This window comes from Paecilomyces variotii, assembly GCF_004022145.1.
Source record: "Paecilomyces variotii strain CBS 101075 chromosome Unknown C8Q69scaffold_2, whole genome shotgun sequence".
Taxonomy (NCBI): Eukaryota; Fungi; Ascomycota; class Eurotiomycetes; order Eurotiales; family Thermoascaceae; genus Paecilomyces; species Paecilomyces variotii.
The window spans coordinates 653,509-676,786 of record NW_021167141.1 but is presented as its reverse complement, the minus strand read 5'-3'; the positions used below and the strand labels follow the sequence as shown (position 1 = coordinate 676,786).

The 23,278-nt window shown below is 48.9% G+C and overlaps 10 protein-coding genes across 10 annotated transcripts; 5 read left to right on the top strand and 5 right to left on the bottom strand.

The window, feature by feature from the left end:
- The first annotated feature begins 3,866 nt into the window (after positions 1 to 3,866).
- Positions 3,867 to 5,545, top strand: C8Q69DRAFT_138026 (hypothetical protein). The gene is made up of 2 exons (XM_028625391.1): positions 3,867 to 4,513; positions 4,584 to 5,545. Exons 1-2 carry the CDS (start codon positions 4,092 to 4,094, stop codon positions 5,461 to 5,463), a joined length of 1,302 nt encoding a protein of 433 aa, XP_028487132.1. The 5' UTR covers positions 3,867 to 4,091; the 3' UTR covers positions 5,464 to 5,545.
- A 2,317-nt stretch (positions 5,546 to 7,862) lies between these two features.
- Positions 7,863 to 9,265, top strand: C8Q69DRAFT_455596 (hypothetical protein). The gene is made up of 2 exons (XM_028629789.1): positions 7,863 to 8,313; positions 8,400 to 9,265. Exons 1-2 carry the CDS (start codon positions 7,984 to 7,986, stop codon positions 9,135 to 9,137), a joined length of 1,068 nt encoding a protein of 355 aa, XP_028487131.1. The 5' UTR covers positions 7,863 to 7,983; the 3' UTR covers positions 9,138 to 9,265.
- On the bottom strand, positions 9,155 to 10,760 carry C8Q69DRAFT_137969 (hypothetical protein). The gene has a single exon (XM_028625389.1). The coding sequence runs from the start codon at positions 10,516 to 10,518 to the stop codon at positions 9,460 to 9,462; it is 1,059 nt and encodes a 352-aa protein (XP_028487130.1). The 5' UTR covers positions 10,519 to 10,760; the 3' UTR covers positions 9,155 to 9,459.
- On the top strand, positions 10,663 to 11,937 carry C8Q69DRAFT_137990 (ankyrin repeat-containing domain protein). Its single transcript, XM_028625390.1, has 2 exons — positions 10,663 to 10,827; positions 10,905 to 11,937. Exons 1-2 carry the CDS (start codon positions 10,806 to 10,808, stop codon positions 11,822 to 11,824), a joined length of 942 nt encoding a protein of 313 aa, XP_028487129.1. The 5' UTR covers positions 10,663 to 10,805; the 3' UTR covers positions 11,825 to 11,937.
- C8Q69DRAFT_137932 (hypothetical protein) lies at positions 11,938 to 12,465 on the bottom strand. The gene has a single exon (XM_028625388.1). It carries the CDS (start codon positions 12,320 to 12,322, stop codon positions 12,050 to 12,052), a length of 273 nt encoding a protein of 90 aa, XP_028487128.1. The 5' UTR covers positions 12,323 to 12,465; the 3' UTR covers positions 11,938 to 12,049.
- C8Q69DRAFT_137923 (putative Phospholipid:diacylglycerol acyltransferase) lies at positions 12,294 to 14,752 on the bottom strand. Its single transcript, XM_028625387.1, has 3 exons — positions 14,096 to 14,752; positions 12,631 to 14,038; positions 12,294 to 12,569 (listed from the first exon to the last, which is right to left on the bottom strand). The coding sequence occupies exons 1-3, from the start codon at positions 14,438 to 14,440 to the stop codon at positions 12,427 to 12,429; spliced, it is 1,896 nt and encodes a 631-aa protein (XP_028487127.1). The 5' UTR covers positions 14,441 to 14,752; the 3' UTR covers positions 12,294 to 12,426.
- Positions 14,688 to 16,072, top strand: C8Q69DRAFT_455587 (GAG protein N-acetyltransferase). Its single transcript, XM_028629788.1, has 2 exons — positions 14,688 to 15,433; positions 15,577 to 16,072. The coding sequence occupies exons 1-2, from the start codon at positions 15,065 to 15,067 to the stop codon at positions 15,823 to 15,825; spliced, it is 618 nt and encodes a 205-aa protein (XP_028487126.1). The 5' UTR covers positions 14,688 to 15,064; the 3' UTR covers positions 15,826 to 16,072.
- On the bottom strand, positions 16,073 to 19,045 carry C8Q69DRAFT_455585 (hypothetical protein). The gene has a single exon (XM_028629787.1). The coding sequence runs from the start codon at positions 18,938 to 18,940 to the stop codon at positions 16,337 to 16,339; it is 2,604 nt and encodes an 867-aa protein (XP_028487125.1). The 5' UTR covers positions 18,941 to 19,045; the 3' UTR covers positions 16,073 to 16,336.
- Positions 19,046 to 19,122: 77 nt separating this feature from the next.
- C8Q69DRAFT_455584 (hypothetical protein) lies at positions 19,123 to 21,239 on the bottom strand. Its single transcript, XM_028629786.1, has 2 exons — positions 19,745 to 21,239; positions 19,123 to 19,684 (listed from the first exon to the last, which is right to left on the bottom strand). The coding sequence occupies exons 1-2, from the start codon at positions 20,792 to 20,794 to the stop codon at positions 19,292 to 19,294; spliced, it is 1,443 nt and encodes a 480-aa protein (XP_028487124.1). The 5' UTR covers positions 20,795 to 21,239; the 3' UTR covers positions 19,123 to 19,291.
- C8Q69DRAFT_455581 (kinetochore protein Mis14 like-domain-containing protein) lies at positions 21,240 to 22,874 on the top strand. Its single transcript, XM_028629785.1, has 2 exons — positions 21,240 to 21,665; positions 21,742 to 22,874. The coding sequence occupies exons 1-2, from the start codon at positions 21,492 to 21,494 to the stop codon at positions 22,450 to 22,452; spliced, it is 885 nt and encodes a 294-aa protein (XP_028487123.1). The 5' UTR covers positions 21,240 to 21,491; the 3' UTR covers positions 22,453 to 22,874.
- Positions 22,875 to 23,278: the final 404 nt, after the last annotated feature.

The window sequence follows — 23,278 nt, the reverse complement described above, 5'->3', positions numbered from 1 at the left end:
TGTAACGTTTATTCGTAGACAGAAGCTACCAGGTCAGGTTAGATTAAACTGTTACCCTTGAAAGAGAAATCCAAACCCGGTCCATGGGAAGATTCTCGAATTCTGTTCACCATGATCATATCAGTTAAACTACACGAAGTCAACTAAAACAGGATCACCCGACATCCTCCCACAATAACACAGACAGAGGTAAGATACTCTTTAGTCAGGCCGCAAGGAGATGGCATTAGTTACAAAAAGAAACCGTCCCATTTGGGCAACAACCTCACGACCACCATGTCATCCTCTTTGCCCTCAAAACAACACTCAAGCCTCGAATGCAACCATACTACCAACCAGCTATCATAGTAGTGTCCTACCCAATCTAACTAGGCTACCAGACCAATAATGCATAAAGACCAAAAAAAATATGCGCATGACAGCAGATCCTAGAGTCAATCCAACCACCCAAAAAACCCCCAACTGAACCTACACTTCTCCCCGCCCTTTCCACCCCGCGGCCCCCGCTTGTCACGATCATTGCTCGCAGATCTACATACAAGCTTGCCACGACTCATATTCTGTCATTTTAGGGCTGGAGCACCTGCGAATTTGGCTCTGTCTACTCCATAGTAGTAGATCCTCTTTGGCTCCGCACTGACAGGACCTTAGTTTTCGTCTCTCTATTAATTCCTACGGCACGATCGGCAACATATCTATGCTGCGTGAGGTGACGTGTTGGGGATCAGATTCAATCACGACTTGGCCCTATATATTACGAGGCATGAGTGTAATATTACGGGATCGATATCCTGTTATTTTAGCCACGATTATCTACTCGTACAATTACCGACTATTTATTTGTACTATAGTAACAACGGTGATCAAGGAAGCTCTCATGAGGGGATATGGGTTCAGATCGGTAGTTTTTATGCAGGTCTACGAATAGAGTAATCATATATCTCGGTTCAACAACATAAGTTAGTTAACAGGGGATGCCCTGTACAGAACGATTTCAATTCTCGGTCGTTCAGGTACCGTTGCGGGATTTTCTCGGATATGGCCTGGTACGAGGGACAGGGGGGTGTAGGGAGGAGATACTACAGAATAAAAGATAGAGAGGTCGGTCGTTGTCAGATTCGGAAGTAGGGGAAGGATTGATTTATGGTCCTGGAATAATGCATGTGCATATATAATTCTAGATGAATGGATTAAATACTCTAGTTAGTTATCTATGCTTAGGTGACTAACTACGGGGGTGCCTTTTTAGTAGATCAACAATAGATAGCGTTGATTTTTTACATCTGCTCCATAGACTCAAAAACAGACAGTAACTAACTATGCTTGCTACGTTGCTATTTATTATTCATCCCTTGATGAATGAGCACATTCTCCTGTTATCCAGCCAAGGTCATGCTCTAACATTATTGCGATATTACATTTGCACATCTGACTTTTCTGGAATGTGTATCCGCATAACGAACCCCGCGAGACTTGGACGGCTGCCTGTAAGGAGTTAGTTACCCCAGATCAACGTGTTGCAGTCACACATGGCGAAAAAAGGAATGCAAGGACAGAGAGATGAATGATGCAGACTCAGTACGGATCATGTAATAATACATACTGTAACTATATGGTGCCATTATTGGAAAGCAAGGTGTTTTAGCGCCAAGACGCATCAATAAAATAGGAATATGTACGGAGTAGATACGGAGTACAGTAGTCTACATTAGTTTCAAGAGGGGGATTTGGATGCGAAGCGCCGGCTTAATTGGATCGTCACAGGCTAAGGCGTTGAGCTGCTGCTAGCATGGCCCGAGCTCCTTTAGCTCCCCTGGCTCTCGAGTCTCTAGACAGCTCAAGGGGAATTTCACCAGCCTGGCGCTTTTGACCGTCAGACCTGCACCAGGGGAAAATGTAGAGTATGATAGTAGTGTCAGTATTACTGGATGAGCGGGATGTGATGGGAATCTACGGAGTACATCACACAGAAACTGTTTTGTTGCTGCAAGAAGGAAGTTCAAGTGTTCCCCAACGTGTTCCACGAAAGAATGGATCAGCCGTGGGCGCTATCGTGAAACGGTTCGCGCTCGAGCCAGAGCGTGATCCTGGAAGATGCTGGGAGTTCGAGTCGGATCATCCGGGTTGTGTTGGGGATGCTTTCTTTCGACTCGCCTTGAGTTGTTTCACCAATTGTCCAGTCTTGAGGATGACCCTCCGATTTTCCGAAGAGAGCCCGACATATGATTTGGTTGACCGTTGAGGGATTATTATTATTATTATTACTTTGTATAGTAGTTACTCTACCATAGATAGTGATCGTAAGCTGTAAAATTGTTATCGAGGGTGGGTAAGTTATTGTAGTAGTACTCCATACACGGCCGTAGAATCTCCCGATGCGATGTGCCCACATGGTGCAGCGAATTAGTCTCTCGCCTTCTAATGTAGCTCTTTTTTTTTTCTTCTTTCTTTCTTTCTTTTCACTGAGCGGGTCGATGAGCAGCCCGATCGGACGCTGATTTCTTAACTAGATAGCGCTAATTTGTCGCTTAGTCCGTTGTTGCCGGCCCGACGTGAGAATATGCCCGATTGGGATAGTATAATTTATCCCTCTGTACCGCTGTATACAGTCGTAACAATAATAATACCATAATAATAAGGATATTATTATAGGGTTAGTCTAGCCTGGCTGCGTATCTCTCCTCTCCATACCTTATGCACCTGCTGGCACCTGATGAGGACATCTGATAATCAACACGAGGACGGTGGCATGGTCGCTGGGCGTCATGCTGACTCCATCTCAGAATTCTGCCATGCCCACTGCGCCTCGTTCCAGCCAAGCTGCGTTGCGTCACTGGACATATATATATCAGAAAAAAGAAGTGAGTCGAGTTATCATCGAGAATACCGCATGAGGCAACTTTGGGGGCCAAGGATCAGTCTTGAACGCAGTGGGACGTCATCCGGGGGGCGCAAAAAACCGGTCGATCGAGGATTGAATGATTGAATCATCGCCTCGGCATCTTCTCTGCCAAGGCCCGATCAGGTCAAGCGTCTCATAGGCGAGATTACTCTGGGGTGGCCCGATGCCTGATTGGGCCAGGTGCCTGGGAGCGGAGCATGTCCGCCAATCAAATCAGTAGAGACTCACGGCCGCCTGCAAATTTCGCTTGTGAAAAAACATGGAGAGAAATGGAGAGAAAGTACTAATAATGCTTGGTCTCGTACGGTAATATAATACCACCGGCCATTACTTACTCCCGTCGGCCCTTGCAACCTCCGTGTCCTCCGTGTTCGCCGTCTCTTCCGGTCAACGCCAACCTCGATGGCCCCAAGGCTGAGTGCTGAGAAAATGAAGGCTGTGTGAGCCTCGTATACGAGTACGAACGATGCAAGTATCTGTAGTCTAAGAGCTTTAGGCCACCTGCGAGTTATTATTATCTCCGTCGGGGAATGGAGCCAGTCATTATTTATTTAATATTAACGTAGAAAACGATCCTCTTAAGAAGTAGAGTAGATAGTAACCGCTGGGAAGACAGACGGTATTATTACCGCCAAGAACAGAGATCCGTATCTCGTACCCGTACCCGTCGTTGTCCGCCCCGTCACACCTCGTTATCCCCCATTCGTTCGGTTCTCCTGGTGAACAGAATCTCTTCATAGTCTAGACATCCATTCCCGGCTCTGCTCTTCGTCTTTTCCCTTTTCCTTCTTGCTGTCGTGGTCATCGGTCGATCCTGCTCCCTCCTCAAACCTCCTCTCTGCTCGACTCCTCCGTCTCTGCATCGCTCTGCGTGTCTGTCTTGCGACTCCCGCGCGCTCAACCCCCCTTGCGATCGTGTTTGGCGTCAGAACGGTTCTCCGGAGGGAACGACAGGGCAACCGGTGCCTATATCTCCATTCGTCAGTCACCACGTCTTCGACTCGAGACTCTCCCGGTTGGATTGAGGCTGTAGGCGGTCGAATCTCTCTAGATTCCCCCGCGCTTTACAGACCCTCCTTCCTTTCTTCCCACGATTCTGACGCTCCCCGGGTCACTCGTGTGACGTTCCTCCCTGTCTTCGCTGTCCGAACCGCAAGGGAGTCTCTGTGACGAGGCTCGAGCAGAAAAGATGAACACCACCCTTCCGTCATGGAAGGACCGGACACAGGGCCAGTTTGGAAAGGTTCAGATCCAGGTACCATGGCGATCGATCCAGCTGTTGGTCCCGCATCGTATGCGGAGGAAGCTGCGGTCCAAGTTGCGGAGTCGCGTGTCTCCAACGTCCTCGATCGCATCCCTCCAGACGTCGTTCTCGCCCTTGGATACTTTGAAATCCCTACAGGCGCACCGATGGACCCTGTATGACTTTCAATACCTCCTATTGATGGTCTTGGGCATCTTCTCCCTCTGTGTAATGGAGGTCCCTGGGCCTTTCGTCAAGACGGCAGTCTCTACGCTGCTTCTCACCTCCTTACTCCTCCCCATCACTCGACAATTCTTTCTCCCCTTCCTTCCCGTTGCCGCATGGCTCATCTTTTTCTACGCTTGCCAGTGAGTATTCCTCTCAATGGGTGCCTGTTGTCCTTTGGAACCGATCTCGATAGCTGACGTCTGATGATAGATTCGTTCCCAGCGACTGGCGCCCAGCAATCTGGGTTCGTGTCCTTCCCGCCCTGGAGAACATTCTGTATGGTGCAAACATCAGCAACGTTCTGTCTGCCCACCAGAATGTCGTATTGGATGTGCTGGCGTGGATCCCATACGGCCTCTGCCATTACGGAGCGCCTTTCGTGGTCTCTCTGATCATATTCATTTTCGGTCCGCCTGGAACCGTGCCTCTCTTCGCTCGCACGTTAGGCTATATCAGCATGACGGCTGTCTTCATCCAGCTGGTCTTCCCGTGTTCTCCGCCGTGGTATGAGAACCTGTACGGCCTCGCTCCCGCAGACTACTCGATGCCTGGAAATGCGGCTGGTCTCTCCCGCATTGACAAGCTCCTTGGTATTGATCTCTATACTTCGGGCTTCAAGCAGTCACCGGTCGTGTTCGGTGCCTTCCCCTCACTCCATGCCGCCGACTCGACACTGGCCGCTCTCTTTATGAGCCATGTCTTCCCCCGCCTCAAGCCGTTGTTCGTGACCTACACCCTCTGGATGTGGTGGGCAACGATGTACCTATCGCACCACTATGCCGTCGATCTGGTCGCCGGTGGTCTCCTTGCTGCAGTCGCTTTCTACTTCACCAAAGCCAGATTCCTGCCGCGAATCCAAAGCGGAAAGATGTTCCGCTGGGACTACGACTACGTCGAGATTGGCGATGCAGCAGAGGAGTTCGGCTATGATCTCGCAAGCCTCGATGGCGACTTCAACCTGGACAGTGACGAGTGGACGGTTGGATCGTCATCCTCCGTGTCCTCTGGATCCCTCAGCCCAGTCGACGAGCATCACATGTGGGAAGGCGAGACTCTGGGCTCTAATTCCGACCTCGAGGCCGGTCGCTAAACCCCTTCTCCAGCGACCTGCCTGCTTCCACTGTATTCGACGTGCATATACTGTGGTCGGCATCGACCCCCTGCCGACTTTCCAGCATAGGTCTCTTGAGACGGCGTTTCTCATGTTTGACGACATGTTTCGAACTTTTATTTGCATCAAGCGATTTTGACGCATGGATCACTTTTTTAATGGGCTTTTTTTCTTCTTTCCGCCTGATCTAGTTAGGGTTGCGACCCTGCTCCGGATCGGTCTGGATAATCTCTGGTTGATTTGTACATGCATACCAATCATCGGACCGACTTGCTATTGCGCCTTGGTCCGTTGGATCCGATGAAACTCCGTCGATAATATTAATCCCGGTGGCTACCTGGAGCGGATGTCCTCATAGGCTGACTGCTTCCTTTTTTGTCTTTCTATGGCCTATGTCGATCATCTGCATATCCTGATAGCTACTGTCTGGAGACTCTCGCTTGTGCACCTTCGATTCCACCTTCGATTCGTCTGCAGCCGATGGATGTCAATTATTCCATTCGGATTGTCGACCCTTCCTATTACATATTTTTATGGACGAGTCTATTTCCATTCTGGACTCGAGCCGGCACTTTTTACCTAAGATTCACGTCAATCGCTTTACCGGCGCCTGGGAACTGGGAATGGATATGAACAAAAAAAGGATTACACGGCGCCTCTTACATGCACTACATTCGCTGTGCTTTTTACCAACTGGTCGCATAATTGCGGCCCATTATCGTGTTATACATTAGTGGCTACGACCTGTGTCAGCATATAGAAACGGGAAGAGGGGACAAATTTTGACATTTTATTTTCTGGTCATCCTCTGCACATACGCTCGCTTTATACATGTCTTGCGTGAACAGAGCCGTTGCGGCTACTTTACCGGACGGCGCGCATGTTGATAGATGCTGAAAGATGGGGAAAGGGGAGAGAGATGAGAGAGATGTGGCTTGCTGGAGTTGAATATGAGTCCAAAGGCAATCGAGGGGGATGCATGACGGAGGCATCCCTCTTGGTCCCTTGGACCTCAGTTGTACTTGCTATTGGTACTGGCTATGGACATTGGGATCACCAACGACCTCATCATTGTGTACTCCTTTTCTGGAACTTTCACGATGTTACGAAGCGGATCTGAGTGAGTTGCACGGTCCAGGTGATACGTGTCAGTAGCAGACTTAATATTAATTGATGACCCGTTCATGAACACTTGTGTGATGCCGTGTATGCTCTGTATGCCTGTAGTAGTATAGCACCGTTATATTCATGAAATAAGACGAGCTCATCGAAGGCAACTCCAGACAAGCTTGGATTATCCCCCTATGGATGAGACGATCTGTCCGTCAGAACCGGAAGTGGATCTCGGTCTCCCGGGTGTATCGAACCCGCGAAACTAGGATTCTACTAGGTACGGAGTAAAAGTTACCGTATTCGTACTCTCGGATATACACTATCTTCTCAAACCAGGAACCGTCTCGCCGGAAGTCCTCAACCATCAAGCCCGGCCTGCAGCTCACAAGACGGGGCCCCATGAACCCCTTCTTCCAATCGGGTTATACCGTCCGTGGAGCTTCGGAATCCCGTAGATTGTAATCTGGTTTTAGTGTAAATAGTTTGTGTGCATAAGGAAAACTTGGAAAAGGATTTCTAAACCGCCTGTACCCATGGAGGATTCGAGAAGGGCAAAGAAAATAGTGCTTTCTCTCCTTTTTTGAAATATTGCCGTTTCTGCAATATGACGATTGTCGTCCACGGGGTGAAACGAAACGTGCCATGCGAGGGACGATCTGCCCCACTAGTACTAGAGTAGTAGGTTTAGGAAAGGAGAAAACCCCTTGGAATTGTATTTAGGCATTTGTTTGTTTGTTTGTTTTGTGATGTTTGTTGGTGGGGGTGTGTTTTACTTACTCTATGAGTATGTAGATAGTTAAATATAATTTTGTTTTGGGTGTCATATATTAGTAACTCCGTATAGTTAAAGGGTGCTTATGTAAATTGTACAAAGCAGTGGTTATAGTTAGTCATAACTACATATCCATCTATTCTCTAGGATTAGATGTCTTACAATCCTGAAAGCATATCTGGATGAGCTCAGAGCATGTGAATCTGTGCGTTAAGAGTCCTTGTCCCTGGAGTTTGTCGCCTGAAGTACTCAAAGCGTCGAACCACCTATTCTATACGATACTATGATCTATCAATGGTATTATTCTCTGTTTGTTATTATACAGATATGGCGGTCTTTACGGGTATTAGCAACTACTCTCATTGAATACCCATATCAAAGAAATCTCGTCTTTAATCTATGTCTATAGGACTGTATAACCCGCTATTCACGCCTGATGGGAGGGACGATTCCGTCTAATTCTCATTGTCTACTATCAACATTGAAGCCAATGGCCGAGTTATAATAAGATAAATACATCTCTACAAAGTCATTATAAAGATTAGAAATGTCTTCCAATAAATCATAATAGAACATCACTCTTCTTCAAAAAGAGACAAGCCACAACAACAAACATGACAACTGAAATCAAGAGACAAATAGCCTCTGTCCTCGACAAACTCAACTCCATCGAAGATCTCACATGGAACGAAGAAAACTGGAGGCGATTCATGAAGCTCCACTGGCATTCACGCGAGACGATCACTATCAACAACAGATTCAATGTCACTCCAGAAGAGTTTGAGCAGTGGCAGAGTCAACTGGGTCGGTGTGGTAAAGAGCATGCTGAATATGAACCACAGACAGGAAAAATCACCTTCAAGCCGGATCATTGTCCGGTGAGAAGGACGATTCGTGCAGTTATGAATCAGTGGCTCTGTGAGTTGGAGCTTCGCTTGAGAAGACTGTCGGGGAAGGATTTCAGGTTTGATCCTGCAGGTTAGTGGATCCCATAGTTATGTGTTGACACTTGGGAGAGTTTGTACCGTACATGATTCTGTGTATGGAATTGGTTAGGTATATAGCTCTTTTTTTTTTTTTCTTTTTGCTGATGATTGAAAAACAAACAGACGGATTTCGATTATCCGGCCAACATGAAGGATGTTTCCGAACCACAGACCTGCATCTCAGACGGGGAGACCAGAAGTATCCTACTGTTGTCGTCGAAATCGCATTTGCAGAACCAACGGAAACGCTCTTCCAGCGCGCGAAAATGTGGCTTGACGGCACCAACGGCACCACTCAACTCGTCATGCTCTTCGACATCAAAGAGGGACGACCACCTAGCAGAAAATCCAAATACGTCAAGCAAGGAAACCAGACATGGAATCTCACCGATGAACAACTCACATCGATGTTCCCCGCATTCTGGCCCCTTTACCACTACATCATCTCCTGGTATTATCAGAAGAAAATCTCGCTCACTGGTCGGTTCAGTGTAGATATGTACCTTTGGGGCAGCGACATGCCGGAACCAGATAAGATCTGGGGCTGCGTGTCTGGTGACCACAACCAACCCCCGGTTGAAGATCGCCATAATGGGATAGGGACGGCATCGAAGTTTTGTTTTTACGGAATGAGTATCCCGTTTCCGATTGAGGTACTACAGCGTGAGATTAACAAGGGTATTAAGTTCAAGGCTTTTGAACGTGCTGCTGATTTCGCGGTTGAGAAGTTGAGGGAGTTGAATCTGCCATTCGGTGGGTATTTGAGGAGAGTGGAGGGTTGATTGTTCGTGTGACTTAAGTACAGGATTGGGGTTCTTTGCTAGAATTTTGACTGATTGGCTGCCAAATTGAATAATAATAGCAGTAGCTATGGACGCATACATAGGCCTGGAATAATACCTGTCTAGTCACCTCCTGGAAAAGTGTTCAGCCACTTGCCGTACCTTCCTGCTCTAGATTCCGTGTCACCACTGCTATTCACAAATCCACTCATTCCTTGCTAGCATCAAATAGAACACATGTTGCAGCAAATCCCGCGCCTCAGATATATGAACAAACTGCCCTAGTTTCACCCCCTGACAATGTTTGTATCCCACATAAGATCTACAACCACGCCGGTGGGAGTTTGACCGATTTCAGACAAGGGAGCTCGATCAGGCAGAGCAAAGGCGAAACATCAGTCATTAGCGGAAGGCAGTTCCTGCGATAGTGATCTGACGTGCCGTAGCTTTCGTCGATGAACTCGAAACTCTCCAGGGAAGCAGCTTGACTGCGAAGTGCTGCTTCAAGCACGGAGTGGTCAAAATCACCGTATATCCAGTCTGTCTTTTTGTCACGCCACTCGCGAGACCAATGTAAGCGAAATTTCTTGATGCCCCCGCACGCTCCAAAGAGAACGTTTATCGATCCAGCATCTAATCGACTATTCTTAAAAGTTATCGATTCGACAGGCGATATACCCTGCGGCCATTCCCATGAGCATGTCGCACGGGATCCGATGCACTGGGAGGCTCGGAAAGTCCGCAGTGCTGGCAGCCGAAATAAAGGCAGGACCAAGTCTAAGTCGAAGAACATTTGCCTGCTTGAGCTTTCCAGACGCACGTCGTGCAGGTTTTGCAGTCCACGAGGCTGGACACTCAAAGGTATTTCCTGGGCTACGCGGAGCAACCTGAATAGCCACGGAGTCTGGTTGGAGCCAGTGAATGGCAGAGAGAGGACTAGTTTTTCCAGTCCATCTGCAAGAAGGAGCAACAGCGCGAAGACTGCGTCCTCCAGCGCATCGTCGAGTGCCAGTTTCCATTCACCAGTGATCTCACTAGGAAATTGGAACTCCTCCGCAGCACGGCAGAGACACTGTCGTGTGTTTTCGTCTGTGAGATACGACCAGCCTCCTAATGGAAACCGTCGGACTTGCCAGTTTTCCAGACAAAGTTCGCGAATACAAGCACTTATCTGACGGCGAAGTACTCCGGCGACAAAACAGGCTGGAGATCCTCTTTTGGGTTTACGGCGGAAGGAGCATCGTCGAGTGTAAATCGGAATCGCGGCTGCATAAAGGAAACGTGATGTTAAACATATGTTATACATATCCCTCCCGTGGGTGGGGAAATGGGACAGTATTTTATACAGAATCTCGTTCGGAAGGTCAGATACCTTAGCCATGACTGGTCTTATCTCTTCAGTGCGAAGAAAGGGGCATATAATCGTTTTGTCTGCTTATGGATGATGCCTTTTGTGGTCAATTTTTTTTTGTGCAAGCGTCGTGTTGTTGCCTACCTAGGTAGGTAGTGAGTGCATCTACCTCAGCATTACTCGGACATGATCCTGCGTCGCAGAGTATAATTTGGCTTCGACACCCATCGATCCACAAGAGAACTGACTAATTAATAACTGCCTCGAGGGACTTGATTCCATTCAAGACAATATTATTCTCTATAGTCAAAAACATAATGATCCGCCCCTGGAATGCAGGTAAGCACTCACACAAGACCTATATTTTCTCCTATTCCAGAGATATCTTCTTGTCAGAACTGATCTTCGATAACGAGATCCTTCAGCTGAATTCCGGCAGGGATTGCTCGACGCATCCTGCAAGGGCGATATCCGGCGTGTACATGCACTCTTTGAAATTTTAAAGGAAGAAGATATGGCAGAATCTAGCTTATATTATTGTCTTCTTACAGAGACAGCTAGGAACGGCCAGGCAGACGTCCTCCGCTATCTTTTCGACACGTTGTCCGACTGCCTAAGGCCGCTCCCGTGGAAAACCTACAATTATCAATTCTGCCTTCCGTTCAACTACCACGAAGATAACCTACATGGTGACAATCATACAAGCTATAGCGGGCTTAATGTTCTCCTGTATGCGCTCGAAGGGACAGATCCTCCCGCGATCATCAACGCTCTACTTGATTACGGCCTGACTGGGAACCATGATCTCAATTCAGACATGAGCCTGCTTTACAAAGCCGTAGAAATGAAGAAACACGATGTGGTGAAACTCCTGCTAGACCACGGCGCCGATATTAATCGCCAGAAGCCCGAGCTGGTCCTGATCAAGGCTATAAGGAGCGACGATCCGGATATGGTATCTCTTCTTGTGAAACATGGGGCTTTCACAGAAGAGAGCAATGCATTTGAATATGCTCTGACCAACCGGAGGATCCGCTCCGTTACGCGACTACTAGAACTGGGCGCAGATATCAACGACACGTTCGCCATGAGACGCAATCGAAACGGAGACCTTTCCAAAGTCAGAGCAGGCACACCACTCCATCGTGTGATCATGGCTCGACCAAAGCAGCCTGAAGCGACATGTTCTCTGGAAGAAATGGTCCGATTTCTGCTAGTGAAGGGTGCGAATGCGGACATCGTTAATATCACGGGAAAGACACCATTGCAAGTTGCACGGCAGAGAAAGAGAAAAGAGGTCATTAAGATATTTAAAGAGTTTGGGGTCAAAAAATAATGTTGGAGAGTTATATACTTTCTGTGTCGAATCCTAATGGTGATTTGAACCTCCTAACTATACCAGCTAGGTTGCTTGCTTGAATCTAAATCTAGGGGGATTGGCCCCATGTTTATCTCCTAATTACAAAAAGAAATCTAGACCCTCGTGGGAAAATGTTCATCTCATAGAAAGACAATAAAGAGCTGGTTATCCAATCACAGATCGAACTTGACGCTATTCCCCTTAGAAATTTGCTTGTATTGTCCCCGCATGTTGACGCATAAAAATATAGAACGAAAAAAGAAATCGAACACCGTGCACACCATGGGTTTCCTTCCCGCAGACATGTTGACATTGCCCATTTATTTCTATGGTAAAATCAGAGCAATCGCCTTGGACAGGATGGATAGAAAATAATAGAAAAGGAAACGCCCTTCTCAAGGCCCTATGAAAGAATACCGTACGCCACAATGACCCAATTGGAAACAGACGAGGAAAGCAAAAACCGCCAATCATCAATAGGAAACCGTCACGATCCAAAGCAGGTCATAAGTATTACAGAATGGAAACAGCAGATGGGATATAGTCTGGGACCCAGAACCGGTGGTGCTTGTGTACTGCTAGTCGTCGTATATTTTGACACGTTCGGCATACTCCCGAATGTTAGAGACGAATGTTTCTGGAATTTCAGATCCTCTTCCTCCTGCTACGCGTAGGATAAGATCATTGAGAGATGCGCGGCCCAGAATGTCGACGTGGTCACCTGTTCTATGTTAGCCTTATATTGTTGCTGTGAAACATCTAGGGAGACAAGGGAGACAAACCAGTGTTTGGTCCGCCACGGGGGGAGAACCTGTCTGGTTCATGTGGCATTTCAAATACGGTGACATTGATCCTGGCAGGGTTGTAGCGCTTCATGCGCCATCCTTTCGCACACATATATCCCGTGCTGAGCAAGTTCACAGTCCCGTCGCCTTCTCCCATCGCAACCCCGTGGTCAACGCCCTCGTCGTTGGTGACAGTTGTGTCAATACTGACGTTGAGCTTTGTCAAGGGGTCCCTTTCTTCCTGGTACCAGTAACTGCGTTCTGTAGGCTTCCCAACGCCGTAGAAGCAGTAGATCTTCATGTCAGGGGCCAAGGGAAGTCGAGACTCGAGAGGGTTCACCCAGGTGCGAGGATCATTCTCGTTTGCTTCGACTTCCTTCGTCGTATGAGCCACCCCATGCGAGTAGCTGGACAATGTCATGTCGCGATACCATGTGTCGCTTTGCCCCAACATATAGGGCAAGGCTTCTCCAGCAGTCAAGTTCTTTCGCGTCCAGGTGGAATTAGTCTCGCGGAAATTGATCAAGTTGCCATAGGTGAAAGGCTGTCCAGGTTGGTCGTCCGGTGCCCAGGTCGAATTGCCCCATACCGCATCTCCGCCCTTAGGGAGCATACTGGAGATTCCGGGCATTGCTCGGAAAATCTCTGCTCTCTCCTCCTTGGACAAGAATTTCTCAAGTCCATAGACGGCAAATGCATTGAGTTGGGCTGTGTCCCTCATTTCTCCGGACAGAACCGCAGTGAGACCTTTTAGAGCCCCCAGCATGCAGCCACTGACGTTGATCCAGGAATCGATATGTTTATTGACCCAATCCTTGCCACCTTTACCATGTTTCTCATTCTCTACCCACTTGAAGAAGTATAAGACCACCTGAGAGCCCATGCTGTGCGATGTCAACGTCACTTTCTCACCGCTAACAGCCACTGCCGTCTCGATATAAGACTTCAAGCGGGTGAAGTACTGATCGCGGACCTCTAAGTTCTGGTACGAAAGTCTCCAATCGTATGCGGCGGTGAATGCATTCGTAGGATCGTACCCAATGGAGGCCAGGTTTTCGATAATCTTGTTCCAAATCCAATAGCCGGTGATAAAGAAATCCGTAGCATCGAAACCCTGAGCCGCACGTAGCTTGATCCCAGGCGGATCCAGACCCGTCTCCTTGTCCAGCATAATGTGATTCTTCCATCCGGCTTTATCCATGACCAATGCCCTCATCATGCTCCAACTGCCCCATAACCTCTTGCGGAAATACTGGCGCGAATCGTCGTTCGTTCCCCAACTCTCCAGTCCAGTCGAGATGACACCGGGGACCATGATCACAGGATGCTTTGCATGGATCCCTTGCGCTTGTAGTTGTAGGCCGACAGAGAAGGAATCATAGCTGACAGCGTCGCGTTCATGTTGCTACAACCCTTCGGTAAGTATACATAACTATAAATAAACAAGGGAAGCCAAGCTCACCGAAAACTCTCTGAAATCCTTCACGATGCCCTGCGGGATTACATCTACCAGCGCATCGAGGTTCAAATCCATAAGCGAGTCAAGGCTGATCACCTCGTTCTGGTTGGCAAAGAACACGGCCACGAAGATGCCGAAGATTCCGCCCAGGAGGAAGATGAAGCCATTTCGTCGCTTGCTTTTGGGTTTCGACATGTAACTCTTCACTTCGGAACCTGATCGCAAGCTCACATCCTGACCCTTGGCTGCCGCCTCTTCCACTCCCGGGGAAGCAGCCGGGTCAGACACATCGATAGAGGGCGACTCTACCTTGGAGTCCTTGCCCAGACGACGACGAAGCAAGGACATCGCACACACCAAGTGCGGATTCTCACCAACGGAGAATCAATTGGGGGAGTAGAATTCCGCAATGCGAACAAATAACAAGAGATCGTCTCAAGGGAAGGATGGAGAAATAAATAATAAAAGATAAAAAAACCGTGGATAGAAGCTACAACTTTCTCAAGTGCGATCCGCGGCTCAGACCGAGAGGACGGCGGACAGCCCAATCACACGGAGAAGACGTCATGCGCCAGGAGGAATCCGAACTATCGACGCAGATACATGTTAACTATCCCTATCCCGAATGATAGTCTGCTTGGATTTCCGCAGCAACTCTGCTGGTTTCAGATTCTATCTCTGACTCCGCAAGGTGTTCGCGGGGGGTCTTTTGGGGGAGAACCAGTACCTGATCAAACCATCAAACCCCTCCGCAGGTCACGATACCGGTTCTCTCTTGCCGATCGTCTAGAATCCCGCAAACCAGACCAGACCAGACCAAACACCTCAGACAACAATACTCGAGGACCAACCCGTCTATCCCATTTCGAACAGTCTACAGTCCGTTATTCCTCTCCTCAAAACCTCCCCCATACTCTGTACTGCCGCACCATCCCTCCGATGAGCCCGTATCGGCGGCCGTGATGAGCCAAGATGAGCCAGTCCTCTTCGACAACAGAGCGCACCGCGCCTGAGCTCCGGTACGTGCAGTACGAAAGCAGCCGGGAAAACGAGTACGTCGCAGCGATGAGGCAATTGATCTCCAAGGATCTCTCGGAGCCCTACAGCATATACGTCTACCGCTACTTTCTGTACCAATGGGGGGACCTATGTTTCATGGCCATGGACGACCAGGATAACCTCGTCGGGGTGGTGGTATCCAAGCTCGAACCGCACCGCGGCGGTCCGCTTAGAGGGTATATCGCCATGTTGGCAGTTAGGGAGGAGTATAGAGGGAAGGGGATAGCGACGAAGCTGGTGCGCATGGCGATTGATGCTATGATCGAGCGGAATGCAGATGAGGTGCGTTTTTTTCTTTCTTTCTTATCTATCCATCTTTCTATTCTCCCTTCTCGTTTCTGCCAGACAAAATGGCGCATAAGCGACCTCTTGCTTTGAATAGATAAGAAGAGATCCTTCCTAGCTAACCACTCAAATTGGGCTAGATCGCGCTCGAAACCGAAATCTCAAATACCGCCGCTATGAAACTATACGAACGTCTCGGATTTCTTCGCAGCAAACGCTTACACCGATACTATCTGAACGGTAATTCCGCATATCGTCTTGTTCTGTATCTCAAAGAAGGCGTCAGTTCCATTCAGCCGGAATTCGATCCATATGCTCCTGTTGGTACGGATTCTGGTCTTGGTTTCAATGACTCTGGAGCTCCGCTGCTCGGCGGGAACGGGCGATAATGATGTTATGATTGTCATGTCTGTGTAGGACCGTTGATACTGCTTATGGATGCCCCTGAGACAGAGACTGTTGGCGCCAGAAGGATGAAGATGAGGATACCAATGGATGAGTTAAGTTGTCATGTCCAGTATTGACTGGGTCTGTGGACAGTACATGCGCCGATACTTTGGATTCTCTTGGAAAAAGTCGTGACAGATCAGAGATAAATTTATACCCCTTTAGACATTCCATATTATTCAGTTCGCCTCTCTCGTCTTCAATATATTCGTATTCACACAATATACTATATGGAGTACATGGCTCGATCCCCAATCGGAAATGTATTGTACAAGCGGAGGAGAGACAAAATGTTGTGTGTACGTTAAATGTACACCCGTGTATACCCTGGAAAACGCCCGCTAAGGTGAAACCGGATGTGATGCATGCATGCATATACAATACTGGCAAAGGACCAAAAAAAAAAGAAATGCGAGTACATGGAAACTATGCAAACTATCGGAGTCGTGAAGTTCAAGAGTAATACTTGCTGTAGCCTTCGGCGACATAGACCCTCTTCTCGATCGGCACGCGTATCGCGTTTTGAAGAAACCATGACAGAGGCCGGGGGGTGTGATTCCACTGATTATCCAAAACAGCGGCAGCTTCCAGCAAAAAGCGTAGAGGTTCAGCAAGGCGGTACATCGGACCTGCTTCCATGTCCCGTTTAACGAGAGCAAGCGCGAGGTCCTTCTGCCGTTGGCGATCCGATTCAGTAGGCCTGTATCCGACGAGGGATGCCGCAGGACTATCTTCAAACCCACTTGGGACCAGTCCCATAATCTCGCCAGGAAGGCCAATCTCATGCTCCTGGCCCAATTCAAGACCAATGATTACTTTCCCAGAGTTGAACTCCCACATGTTGGTAATAGGGTTACCGTCCTCTTTGATCTGGTTTCGTACGGCGGATTTCACAACGGCATCTTTCATCTTGCGGCTAACGCTTCCTTTGGTGCAAGCATACCGCCAGAGTACCCGACAGACATTCAGGCTCCTGTTCTTGAATGCAATAAGAAACAATTTTTCCACCGCCTTGGGGTTAATACGGTGCCGATAAGGATTGGTGTACCGGAAGAGAAACCATAAAGCTTTCTGGATATCAGACGAGAAGAAGGTGATCATCAGTCTCAGAGTCATGCCGTCAACGGGTAGTCGTTGCGCCTCGCATATCTCAGCAAGCTGCAGCATTGTGGAAGTATCCTTCTTCGCGAGTAACTGTCGGAACATCTGGTTTATTATCAACGCCGACTGCCACTTGGGGCCATAGTATTGATTGAGCATCTCTATAAATTCCGAGACCTTTCCACCCCTTTCGAGGTGCATAACTAAAGAATCATGGACCGTCAGCTGGAGCGCGCTGCGGAGAGTCTCAGAACGGGCCAAGAGTCCTTTTGACTCCATGTGGTGCATCACTTTCGCTTTGATATTAGGTGACACGATACATCGGAGGAAAGCAATCCAGGTCTTGTCATTAGGTTGCACATGCAGCCGAGCCATGGAGTGCAGAATGTAATGGAAGACGTTGAGATCTTGTCGGTCAGCAGCCGACTGCAAGAAGATGTTGTACGTGTCTGCTGTTGCCACGGATTCGCACTTTGCTAGCACCCGGCGGGCAGAACTCAGGAACTCATGCTTGCATAAATAGTCGAGAGCCATATTTGCTGCACCTGTTGAGACAAACTTCTGGTTCGCCTCATCGTAAAAGAGGGCCACGAGCATCTTCTCCACCATCTCCACGTGGCTGACTTCTGCATTGTCATAGGCATCTTTCTGCAAAGGCTGTAGATCAACAGATGTGACAATATCCTCAACGTACTCGGCGAATTTCTTGACAGTGAACGGTGAAGGTTTAGGGATTTCATCTGCTCTCACAGGCTCAAGTGCGTCCTGTTTTGCCCTCGTTCTATCAACGCCTCTCACCCAGACACCTCGAATAAGTGGAACAGTTAAGCCCCGGCGCCGCATCGCTTCCACAGAGGGAACGATCGGAACCAGTGGTTTTTGGACCTCCACCAGAGGATCACCCCTCTCCTGGCGTATCTGCGCCTTCAAAATGCCACTTTCAACCAACTCGATGACTCGTTTGGTACCTGTTATGATGACCTTCCGATGAAGTCCCTCACTCTCTGCTGGATCTAGCACACGAATTTGACAACCGTTGTGAATAGGGACATGCCAGATATTCTCCTCCATCCGGAGCATGCCACCCATAAGAGCGACGGTTTCCTCGGGTAAATGAAGGACCTTATGTCTGACATGCTTGCTCCACACGCGAGTATCATGTTCGAGGTCGTCCAGGCGTTGCACAAGGTCAGTCCAGTGGACCCGTTTCCGCCACTGTCTTCGTTGTGTGGCGTATTTGGTAACATGTCGTCCGTATCTCAGCTTCTTGCGCTCAGTCGCTGATAATCTCTTGACGAGATTGACAAAGATCTGTCTCCGAAAATGAACCGGTCTGTTTTCGGTAGACTTTGTGGTAGAGTTTTGCCGCGTTCTGGCCCGTCTCCCTCTGGCAGTAGCCCCGACGACTCTGCGAACAAGCTGTTCACTCGATGTCTGTTCGCTCACAGGACGTAGATCGACTGCGGATGGCGGAGGGCTTGTTGCGGAGTCAGTGTTCGGCTCAGCCCTCGGAGTCGAGACATCATCGGCCGGCGCTCCATGGTTGGTGGTGGATGTCTGTCTGAGACCGTCGTCGAGAATTGTGGAAGACACCTTCCCCTGGCCTTCATCGTGCGCAATGGATGCCTCCGTTTTTGTATCATTGGACTCCTCTTGCGCGACACCAGGGCTCGACAATGGAGCTGCGGACGAGAGCCATCGTCTGGTCGAGGTTGCTGTAGGCAGGCGACATTTGGGACAACACCGTGAAGAAAGGAAAGAAGCAGAAGGTCGCCTGTCATCTGAACCAAGTCGATGCGTATTTATCGAAGCAGCAGGACGGTCATTTCGCGTCGAAGCAGTAAACCAACGGGGGTACAGGAAGAGAAGAGGCGGCTCATTGGAAGCAACAGCGACACTGTCCAAGGCGGCAGAGATCCTACGGCTTCTCAGACAGGGCTGGCTGCGCGAGAACATGGGGAAGACCACAGAGAGAGCGTGGGGATCATGGACAATGCCCAATGTGTTGTCTGGCGAGCTCGTATCTCGTCGTCGCTGGCTGTTTGGAAATTTATTCGCGATGGCCACAGTTGCGCAGTTGGCCAATCCCGGTCAGTCAAGCCGCTTGGCCGACTAGAAAGCTCCGACCACGGAAGCTCCCCGGTTGCTCAATCTAGACTAACAACAACTATTTCCTCGCCTCGCTCAACATGGACAGTACAACGCATGAATCATAGATTGTTTTTTATTATTATTATTCTCCCGTTTCTATTCCCTGTGTGGCTTTTTCCCACTAATATTAAGGATATGAAATGGATAGCGAATAACTCATGACCGCCGGATGTGGACGCGATGATCGTCCTGTCCAACTTCTGCTTCCTCGGGGATGCCTTTGATCTCTACGAACCCATTCATCGTTGAGCTTGGCTCTTGTTTCACCGATGATGATGATAGTCGGCGGTGGACCCAGGCAGGCGGCAAGTCTACCTTACCAACAGGTCTGCCCTGGGGATCAGAAAGGACAACAGGGCCTGGTGTATGGCTCTTCACACTTTCTGCAGCTTTGGAGAGATTAGCAATCCGTCGCTTCTTTGCATCCGCCTCTGCGGACGTGTCGTTCTCAGCCAAGTCCTTGGACTCCTCTGCGATTACTCCTTGTAGGTAGCTGTAAAACTGCCATCGAGATGTTTGATAGACAAGGCGGGACATAATCTCGGGAATCTAATCCGCAATCATGAGCACATTTCCTCGAAACCGCGTGGTTTTTTCTCTGGGATATACCTTTGATGGGAGATAATGCAGCTCTTCCCCTCCCTCTTGAATGAATCTATTCAAAGCGGTGAGCTTCTCACGGTCCACGATGGCATGCTTCACAGCTTGCATCAGGGTCGGGATATCCCCAATCTCATCAAAGTGATACTCCTCCTCTTCGATCTTGTGAACCTCTGCCGCCCTAGCGATGCTACCTCGTCCTATGCTGGGCTCTCTGCTCTTTATATTAGTAAGGGTTGGATGGATGGTGAAGTAGTCTTCATTGAACATGTGTGCCATCTCAAATCCTGACCGTCCTTCTCTTTCTGTCCGTTTTGAAAACCTCTTGGTTCTTAGTCTGACCCAGCGTCGTCTGCGTACCCAGGAATGGAACCAGGGGTGAGTTCCATGCCAGGCCTTCTTTACGGAGAAGGAAAATGAATATTCCCATCCCTCCTCGTCGACATCACCCGACATGTCGACATACCAGGTCTTCCAGGCCCATTTCCAGCTTGGGTCCGGGACCTGTGCATTTGTAATATCCACTGGGCTTTCTTTGAAATCTTGCGTGACCCACGGGCCTGGGTCAAGATTCAGGAGGGACTCATGGGAGTAAAGCGGGATGCCGAAGAAGAACATGCCCCGCTGGTTCTCATACAACACGTCGAGCTGGCTGCTGCCTCCGAGATCAGCATTTTCCGTCCTCGGCGGGCCTTCTGTCTGGCCTTCACTGGCCACACGGGCAAAGTCTGTCGCATCAATATTCCGGCGCTCTTCATCCTCTCTGGACAAACTGCCATCAGTATCCCCATCCCAGTCTGATGGCGGCCGCTCTCTGCGTGACGCACTGCTAGCGCGCGAATTAACCCTGCCGACAGAGGCGTCTTCATTCAGTCCCAGCTTATCCTGTTGCCATTTTGCGTATTTTCGTCTTTGCCTGATCGAGCCACCAGTGAGCCGCTTGGCTAAGTTCAAAGACGGGGTCCTTGCCGCCGTTGGTGGTTGAGAGCCCTCATCATCTGAGCGCTGTCCAGGAATGGTGTTGTCAAGGAGAGAGATGTTCGACCCTGATTGCATCATCGTTGCCCACCGTTATCCAGCTGGGACTTGGCTTCTCTCGAGAGAGACAATCGCGGTCACTGGCTACAAGGTGCCACTCGCATCTCGGATGGCACGTCCAAAAGACTGCCACAGGAAACCCTAGAGTAATGACGGTGGTAGTTATTGTATGGTAGTAGCAATAGGTAGACGAGCGATGGCAGAACCCAGGTATCTAACGAGCAACATGAAGTTCCATAACGGGCAGCATAAGAATAAATGAACGACAACGAACTGATAGAGTGAGATCATGTAGGTAAAAAAGAAAAAAAAGAAAGCAAAGGGCCCTTTAAGAGGAACAGAAAGAAAGCCAAAAGCGTGAACCATAGCCACAGCCTTGAAAGTGGGCGGAATTCCAGCAAGGTCAGCCCCATGACATAGTTGGTCCGGCCAGGCAGTGCCGATCGTCACTTTCCAGATGATAGAATATCTGATACAGTATATATATTAATATCGGTTCTAACCATGCTCAGTTAGTATCTCCTTGGCATCGCCCGCATCCAGTACTCTAGTCTGGAGTTGCTTGTCTCTTTTCCCCGGCAGATAAACAATAATTGCTCTGCTCTTCTCCGCTATGGAACTTGGATAGAAAAGCCACAATACTACTTACTCACCACCTAGTTTCTCTGCCCGCCACGTCCAACCCATTCGAACACGAGCACATTCCATTATCACCACCATGGCTGCTCCGCACTATCGCAAAATCGAGCTGCAATCCCCCGCTGACCTCTCCTACCTCTACACCAACACCCTTGCGCTCTCCCGCCGCAAGCTCGATCTGCATCTTCCCCCCTCCGCCAGCGGCAATGATCCGGATCCCATGCGCGAGCGCGTCAGAGAACTAGTCGACGAGGTGAGTTCAATGCAACGAAAACCAAGTCTACTGCCTACGTACCTACTTAACTAAAACAATCGCGCGCTCCATCCAGTTCATCAACCGCACATTCACGACCGCATCATCCTCAATCGAAATAAACGGTCTCGACTCCTCCTCTGCCCAATTCCCATTTCCAACCTCCTTCACCACACCAGAGACAGTTGAATACGAGCCCTACGACGGAAAGCTCGCCTCGCGCCTCACATCGCTCTACGCGCAGCTAGAGTCCCTAACTACTACCGTCGCGCAATTGCGTCGAGACGCGCCCGGACGAGCTGCCAAGAACTACGCGCAGGAATTGAAGAATGCTTTACGGGAAGATGACGAGGAGTTTGAGAAGGAAGAACTTGCCGATGAGAGGGAACAGGATGATGCGGATTTGCAGATGACAGACGCGCCTAAGACGGAAGATGAATCGAGTAATAATGATAATGACAATACTCAGAACCAGAACCAGGGTATCTCCAGTACGACACAAAGGCCACTACGGCGCAGTCCACGCATCAAAAGGGAGTGGAAGCTCTCCGTGCCCCTCGGCACCGCAGAGGAAGAAGCCCGCTGGCGGAACGGGGAAATGGCAGAAGTATACAGCGACGCATTACGGACGCTTCTCCGACTACAAGGCGAGGCTGTGGTTGGCGATGAGCACGATGAATCAGACTCTACTTCTTCCTCCTCCTCTAGAGGCATCAAGGCTCTGGCCACGACGTTGGGCAAAGCAGAAAGAGCTGGTCGCGCGGCAGATGTCGTCGAACATATGTGATGGGCCATTGTTTCTTTTTTCTTTTTATTACGGAAAAAAAGAAAGAAAGAAAGAAACATCACTTCTATTTCGACACGAAACCGAAACTCGACCCCAGGCAGGCACATGATCATTTGGGGTTTCCTCTGGAGTCTGGATATGGATTTTGGCTTTCCTTTTTTTTTTTCCTTTCCTTTCCAGGACAGACCGCTTTTCCATTGAATTGTACAGTACATAGTTTCCTTCTTCCTGGACGGACTGATAACTATGGCTGTTTGTGAGGTTTTACCAGGCAGAAAAAAGGCGAACAAGGCGTTTCCGGACTTACAATTGCAGATATCCCTTTGAGAAGAATTGAAGATACCAAAATCAAGTCATATCAAATTAATGCTCAAGACTTTTCTTTCTTTCTTTTTTTCCCCCTCGTTTATCATAAATAAAGAACGATCCAACCGCCTTTCTTGTCTCTTTGTTTAAAATCTAGAATAGAGGGACACGTCATACGGCAAACTCGAATCAACGAAAATCGACTCCCCTATCTCCGCGATCCATATTATAAATATATATACTAGACAGTATAGAACAATAATATGTAAAGGCGCACTCAAGCTGGCGCACAACTGTTATTGGAAATCGCTTGAGACCATGCTTTCTCCCCTCCATTGCCCCCTTGTCCATCACACTTCTATTGTAAAAGAGGAAAGAGAACTAATGGGGAGCAAAACATATGTAATGTGCAGTTCGCAAAGCTTCTCTTGTACCATACACCTCTCATGGTGTCTGTCAATCAATGAATTTTAGGATGTCCGGGGCTCTTCTCTTTCTTTTCTTTTTTTAAGTGGTTTGC

Bases quoted from the DNA above. Each gene is read 5' to 3' on its own strand.
- C8Q69DRAFT_455585 (XM_028629787.1), bottom strand. From the start codon at position 18,940: ATGTTCTCGCGCAGCCAGCCCTGTCTGAGAAGCCGTAGGATCTCTGCC.
- C8Q69DRAFT_137923 (XM_028625387.1), bottom strand. From the start codon at position 14,440: ATGTCCTTGCTTCGTCGTCGTCTGGGCAAGGACTCCAAGGTAGAGTCG. The intron at 14,039-14,095 runs GTGAGCTTGGCT...GAAGGGTTGTAG, and splicing joins AGGATTTCAGAGAGTTTTCG to CAACATGAACGCGACGCTGT. The intron at 12,570-12,630 runs GTTTGTCTCCCT...AACATAGAACAG, and splicing joins CCGTGGCGGACCAAACACTG to GTGACCACGTCGACATTCTG.
- C8Q69DRAFT_455596 (XM_028629789.1), top strand. From the start codon at position 7,984: ATGACAACTGAAATCAAGAGACAAATAGCCTCTGTCCTCGACAAACTC. The intron at 8,314-8,399 runs CTGTCGGGGAAG...TTTGTACCGTAC, and splicing joins TGGAGCTTCGCTTGAGAAGA to ATGATTCTGTGTATGGAATT.
- C8Q69DRAFT_137990 (XM_028625390.1), top strand. From the start codon at position 10,806: ATGATCCGCCCCTGGAATGCAG. The intron at 10,828-10,904 runs GTAAGCACTCAC...TTCGATAACGAG, and splicing joins GATCCGCCCCTGGAATGCAG to ATCCTTCAGCTGAATTCCGG.
- C8Q69DRAFT_137932 (XM_028625388.1), bottom strand. From the start codon at position 12,322: ATGATTGGCGGTTTTTGCTTTCCTCGTCTGTTTCCAATTGGGTCATTG.
- C8Q69DRAFT_137969 (XM_028625389.1), bottom strand. From the start codon at position 10,518: ATGGCTAAGGTATCTGACCTTCCGAACGAGATTCTGTATAAAATACTG.
- C8Q69DRAFT_455581 (XM_028629785.1), top strand. From the start codon at position 21,492: ATGGCTGCTCCGCACTATCGCAAAATCGAGCTGCAATCCCCCGCTGAC. The intron at 21,666-21,741 runs GTGAGTTCAATG...CGCTCCATCCAG, and splicing joins TCAGAGAACTAGTCGACGAG to TTCATCAACCGCACATTCAC.
- C8Q69DRAFT_455587 (XM_028629788.1), top strand. From the start codon at position 15,065: ATGAGCCAGTCCTCTTCGACAACAGAGCGCACCGCGCCTGAGCTCCGG. The intron at 15,434-15,576 runs GTGCGTTTTTTT...AAATTGGGCTAG, and splicing joins TCGAGCGGAATGCAGATGAG to ATCGCGCTCGAAACCGAAAT.
- C8Q69DRAFT_455584 (XM_028629786.1), bottom strand. From the start codon at position 20,794: ATGATGCAATCAGGGTCGAACATCTCTCTCCTTGACAACACCATTCCT. The intron at 19,685-19,744 runs GTATATCCCAGA...ATTGCGGATTAG, and splicing joins TGCATTATCTCCCATCAAAG to ATTCCCGAGATTATGTCCCG.
- C8Q69DRAFT_138026 (XM_028625391.1), top strand. From the start codon at position 4,092: ATGAACACCACCCTTCCGTCATGGAAGGACCGGACACAGGGCCAGTTT. The intron at 4,514-4,583 runs GTGAGTATTCCT...GTCTGATGATAG, and splicing joins ATCTTTTTCTACGCTTGCCA to ATTCGTTCCCAGCGACTGGC.